This window comes from Typha latifolia, chromosome 5 (assembly GCF_019914945.1).
Source record: "Typha latifolia isolate L0001 chromosome 5, TyphaL0001v2, whole genome shotgun sequence".
Classification (NCBI taxonomy): domain Eukaryota; kingdom Viridiplantae; phylum Streptophyta; class Magnoliopsida; order Poales; family Typhaceae; genus Typha; species Typha latifolia.
In genome coordinates, this window is record NC_133090.1 from 2,868,976 (window position 1) to 2,874,107 (window position 5,132).

At 40.5% G+C, this 5,132-nt stretch overlaps 1 protein-coding gene across 2 annotated transcripts; it reads right to left on the reverse strand.

Annotated features, from left to right (window-relative positions):
• Positions 1 to 5,132, reverse strand: LOC140789572 (uncharacterized). 2 transcript variants are annotated; one of them, XM_073139331.1, is made up of 6 exons: positions 4,925 to 5,132; positions 3,764 to 3,910; positions 3,493 to 3,572; positions 1,540 to 3,405; positions 908 to 1,061; positions 1 to 834 (listed from the first exon to the last, which is right to left on the reverse strand). In XM_073139331.1, exons 2-6 carry the CDS (start codon positions 3,900 to 3,902, stop codon positions 164 to 166), a joined length of 2,910 nt encoding a protein of 969 aa, XP_072995432.1. In that variant the 5' UTR covers positions 3,903 to 3,910; positions 4,925 to 5,132; the 3' UTR covers positions 1 to 163. The 2 variants fall into 2 exon arrangements, with proteins under 2 accessions (XP_072995432.1, XP_072995430.1); XM_073139329.1 differs by having other exon boundaries at positions 3,493 to 3,575; positions 4,925 to 5,112.

A 5,132-nucleotide genomic window follows, 5' to 3' on the forward strand; every position in this document is an offset into this window, starting at 1 on the left:
TTTCGAGTAAGAATGATATATTGACCAAATACGTATTGAAACTTTAGCTAGGCAGTTACATGAATATCCTAAGCACTGTGTTATCACCACCAGTATTTTTTCAATCATAATATAGTAGATAACAGGGCCAAGACAATATTAAGAGAAAAGTTCCTCGTAGCAGCTACCAACAACTCAGATCTAACATTGCTTCTTCAACCAGCTCTTCTAGTATAAGCCCACATATTTCCTTGTTTAGATTATACATCTCAAACCATATCATTTGGACCCACATCCTTCCAGTGATCTCCCTCTTTACCATCAAGTCTACCACAAGACTGCTGTTGTTAGACTCCCAGGTAAAAAATTTCTCAAATGAGGTCCAATTCCTTATAACCGCCCAGACTTCATCAGCCACAGAAGAACCTGAATCACTTGAGCACCCTTTACAAGTCCACATGCATGTGCTGGTCCATGGGTATCTAGCCAATAAGGTAGTCTGACCAATCTCGATCAGAGCTTCATTGACAGAGTCGTATAGGAGCCTATCTTTTGCTTGCTTTTCCCTGATCTTTACTCCCTCTTCTTTGTCATCACAATATTGGTCAAGCAGATATGGACTCAAAGGCCTGTCTGGTGAATACCATCTCAAATATTTTGTACTAGAACTTTCTGCATCTAGGCCAGCAGACCACACTAACTTCTGAATGAATGCAAATCTCTTTTGTTCTTCGTCAGCTTTTGAGAAAACTCTCGAAAGTCTTAAGGAATTTGGTGATGTTACTTCAAACTGGGAATTATCCCATGATAGTGATCGAGCAACTGACTCAATTCTCGGAGACCGGGACAAAGTTTCTGCATGAATAGATAACCAAGTTAGTAAATGAAACTTCCAAATTTTTCTCGACGCATATTTGTTTATCCTTACGTGGAGTTCCAGCAGAGGAGCTCTCAGATAACTTTTGAAGTGCATCCGTGGAATCATCCATAAATGGTGCTTCTAGGACAGATATTGGGCTTGGCTGGTCTTGAGTATCGAGGAAGTTACCTGACATCCCAAGTTTGTCCATAGAAGAAACATCCTGACAACATGCAACTATAATCAGGAATATAAGAGGCAAAAATTGCAGAGCAATAGTTAGAGGAAGCAGTGATGATGAGTATGACAGTAAATCCTTAAGCCGAAATAACTTGGGATACACCTAAAAAAACAAAATAAGTTAATTTTAGAACATATTGGTCTTTCACATTCAGTTGCAATTTTCTTTTTTAACAAACTCTAGCTCTCAAATGTTAAAAAGGTAAAGCTTATTTTATGGTATGTCATCTGAGAACACTCAAAAGGATATGAAGGGAGAAGAAGTCCCATCAATCCTGTAACTGTAACAAACATAATGCTGGAAACATCCAACAATATAAAGGAGGAAACAGTCAGCAAATTGTGTTGAACTCATCAATATCATCTAAGTAGGGTAAGGTTCATAAAAACAGGTTACATAACTCAAAAAGATACTGAACTGATGATAAAACACAATAAACTAGGGGAAATTTATCCGGTACCTTGGTAGTGATTGTGCCCTTATCTGGTATATCATAATGTAAAGTTGCAGGAGCCTTTGCAATTTTATTTTCAGGATCAAGTGACGTAGTCTGTTTGTATTGACTATTTAGAATGCACTGGTTTATATCATTATTTACTTTACCAACAGACAGAAAGCAGTTATGCTGGACCCAGTTGTTGGAACCTACTGAAGTGAATGGAAGAGATTTCTGTCTGACTGGTTTCTTATTCTTAGATAAGAATAAGTTTGAGACTGTCTCCATAAATAATGACTTCCCACTCTTTGACTTGTCAGCCTCCTTAAGGTTACCGCTCAAAGAACCAGAAGCTCCACAATTTAACCCAACATCGTCATAAACAGATGAACAAACTGGGAGAGATTTTGACCTCAATAAATTCTTGTTAGCATTCTCCTGGATAGATTCTTCTTTAGTCCAACCAGCACTCAAACATGATGTAGGTTCTATCACATCATGTTCACAGGCCCTGCTGCTTAATGTAATGGTCACATCCATCTCCTGTTCTTTCTTCACCTCAGGAATGGCAAGCATCTCCCCCAAAGTGCTTGAACTTCTTCGTGCTTCTTTTTCCTCTTGACTATATGCACTAGATGCTACCATAGCCCACCTTTCAGATAGCCGCTTCTTGGCTTCCTTAACTACCGATGATTCAGTTGAATGAGATGTACGGCTGAAGGATGAGACAGAGTAAGGACTTCCTGTTCTACTTTTATTATCGCATGAGTGATGTGAAGTTGGAGTCCCAATTTCCCAGCCATTTAACTCACTATCCTCTTCATCCATATTCTCACTTTCTGACCACTTGAATGAGCTCCCTTGCTCAATATATCCATTGGAATATCCAGAAGAGAATGGTTTCGCTCCTCTTTGCTTACATTTCAGACTTTCTCGCACCCGCCGAGTTATCTCCTTGGCTACTTCTCTTGATCCAGCAACTTCATCAGCTTCCTGAACCTCGTAGGATTCTCTACCTTCCACAGAAGTTGGTGAAGATATTGGAGAAGATGTCACAGTCTTGATGTCGTGGGGTTTTCTGAGACTCGGCTTTAAGACCACTATTCTGGTTGGCTGCGATAAAACATGAGTTTTAGTAGGAGAGCAACTAGAGCTCCGGTAGTGGCCGCTTCTGCCATCTTCACTGTCACGTCCATCTAAATCAAGTTGTTTCCCCATGATTTTGTTGTCTTTCATCTCAATTATTTTTGATGGTTTTAGTACTGTAATGTGATTTATTTCAGAAGGTGGTGCCACAGTTCGAAGCTCATGTAGATGCTTTGAAAATAAAGAATTTGGTTCTTCAAGAAATTTAAGGAACAAATCTCTGTTTGAGCTCAAAGCCTGGAGTGCTTCTTGGAATTCGTTAGAGTGAAGAAGCTTTTCATCTGCGGCCATATGTTTTGCTTGAATAAATTTCTGACGAATAAGGTCCATTCTCTTCTCGTAAGTGTTCTCCTCATATTTTCCCTTCACAGGATGTTTATGTTTGCTACTAATTCTCGAAGACTTCGGCAAGATTTCATATACATCTTTATATTCCTTATTCCCTTGAGTGCATGATTGATGCTTGTGTGGCATTGAGTTTTGGGGATACTTATTCTCCTGCTGATCGCACCTCCGATGATCTCCTGCTAGACCATCTAATAAATAATCCTCCCGTGAAATACTTCTAGAAATTAAATCCGATTGCTGAACTGGCAAACCATCGAGACCCATTAATCTAGCAACAACATTTGGTGGATTCTGCTTAGACTCAGCTTCTTTCAGCATCTCCTGTTCTATGAGCATTTTCATTGGTGTTCCACCAAACCTCTTGTTAGAGGAGCTCTTCCATAGCTCACTGGCTGTCTGCAATTGTCATCGAAATCACAACAATGCATCAGTTTCCTGTCGACTGAAATTAGCTATATGGATGATTATGTTTTACCCACATACTTGTTTCTCCTTTCTCTGAACTGAAGAGGGATCCATCGGCATCTTCATGTTATCCAACCGATTTCTACCTACTGGAGAACCTGCTAATAACATTACTTAATATAATAGGTTGGTGGAGCATGATTTGTAAGTGGTGCATGAGACAACTTCACAGCAACATGAACCAGGAAATATAACAACATCTAGATGGTTTAGAGTGCTGAAATGATAACAAAACAAGGAAAGAGATTGACAAAGAATAAGAAGTTAGTGAGCATAAAGAAAAGGGTACCATCTCTGTGTGCTTTTTCAGTGAGCAACTTTGTTCCTGTCATTCCGGCACTCAGGTCAAATATGTTAATCATCCTTCCCATACAACTTACAAAAGGCCTTTGCAGATCCTGCCCCTTTCGGTTCTGAAACCCTTCCATTTCATTACCTGGAAAGGAAGAGAAGACCTAATCCATCAGAAATATTTGTTCCCCATTATCCCAGACCACAGAACCAACATTGAGCATTACTTCCCAAGTTCATGGACCCAAAAATCCTAAAATCCTGACATGTATGAGAAGAGGAGCAGGACAGAATGGTAGCGATCGATCATAAAAATTCGCCATTTAATGTAATAAAGTGAAAACGAATGCAAAGACCCATCGTTTGGAACCAAAGATATGCTAGTTTGAAATTTGTTCCATTTCTGAGCAATAACGTGAGAAACATGTAACACAACCGTAAACACGATCTTTAGCCTAAACGGTCTAAGCAAAATAGTCGATTTCAGCATATAAATTAAAGAACAGCAAAAGAAAAGGAAAAAAAAAAGATGCTACATTCAAACGCATGAGGGTTAGATTCGCCTACCACCTTAGTTGAAAGATTGCTAAGAAAGGGGAAGGGCAGAAATAGAACAGTCTCAAAAGGTTGGGAACACGAAAATAGAGAAGAAAAAGGCATCATTGCATATATGTATAGAGAATAACGTCTATTCCACGGGAATCAACGGTACAAAAGCTGCATTGCTTGGAGAGGCTGGGAAAAAGGAAGGGACAAAGAATCTCAACGGCAACACCTGTTCCAACTCCAAAAGCTAAAATCTTTTCAGCAAAAATCAAACTTAATCTACAACCAAACGCATGATTCGAGCAAAAAGAGCATGGATCGATCAATCAATCAAGGGATATGAAAAGTGAGAACCTTAGCAGAGAGGACAACAGAAAGACCCATCAAAACCCTAGATTTGAACACCGGGAACAAAAGACAACACGGGAATCCACCAAAAAGGAGCTGCACTTTACTAGGAGAAAGCGATAGAACGAGCTGCGGGAATCGAGATCGGGAAAACAGCAGAAGAAGAGTGAAATCAAAGGCAATGCACGAAGAGACACACATGCCAAAGAAATCTTTGACGACGTAAGAAGAAGAAGAGGGAGAAAGAGGAAGGAGGTGGACCCACCATCTCCGGCTCCAGAGGAAGGTTGGATCTATGGCTTCCTTCATGACCGACGACTGGAGTACGGCGAGAGGCGCCGTTTGTTCGCCGGAATCCGGTAGCGGAGCTGGGATTAGTACTCTGGAGAAGAGATGGGACTATCGGTCGGAGCGTGGTGGAGTGGCTCAGTGATTCACGCGCACTGCGCACACAAGTAGCAACAAAGGCGGAC

Bases quoted from the DNA above. Each gene is read 5' to 3' on its own strand.
- LOC140789572 (XM_073139329.1), bottom strand. From the start codon at position 3,902: ATGGAAGGGTTTCAGAACCGAAAGGGGCAGGATCTGCAAAGGCCTTTT. The intron at 3,406-3,492 runs GTATGTGGGTAA...TGACAATTGCAG, and splicing joins TTCAGAGAAAGGAGAAACAA to ACAGCCAGTGAGCTATGGAA. The intron at 1,062-1,539 runs GTACCGGATAAA...GCATGTTGTCAG, and splicing joins AGGGCACAATCACTACCAAG to GATGTTTCTTCTATGGACAA.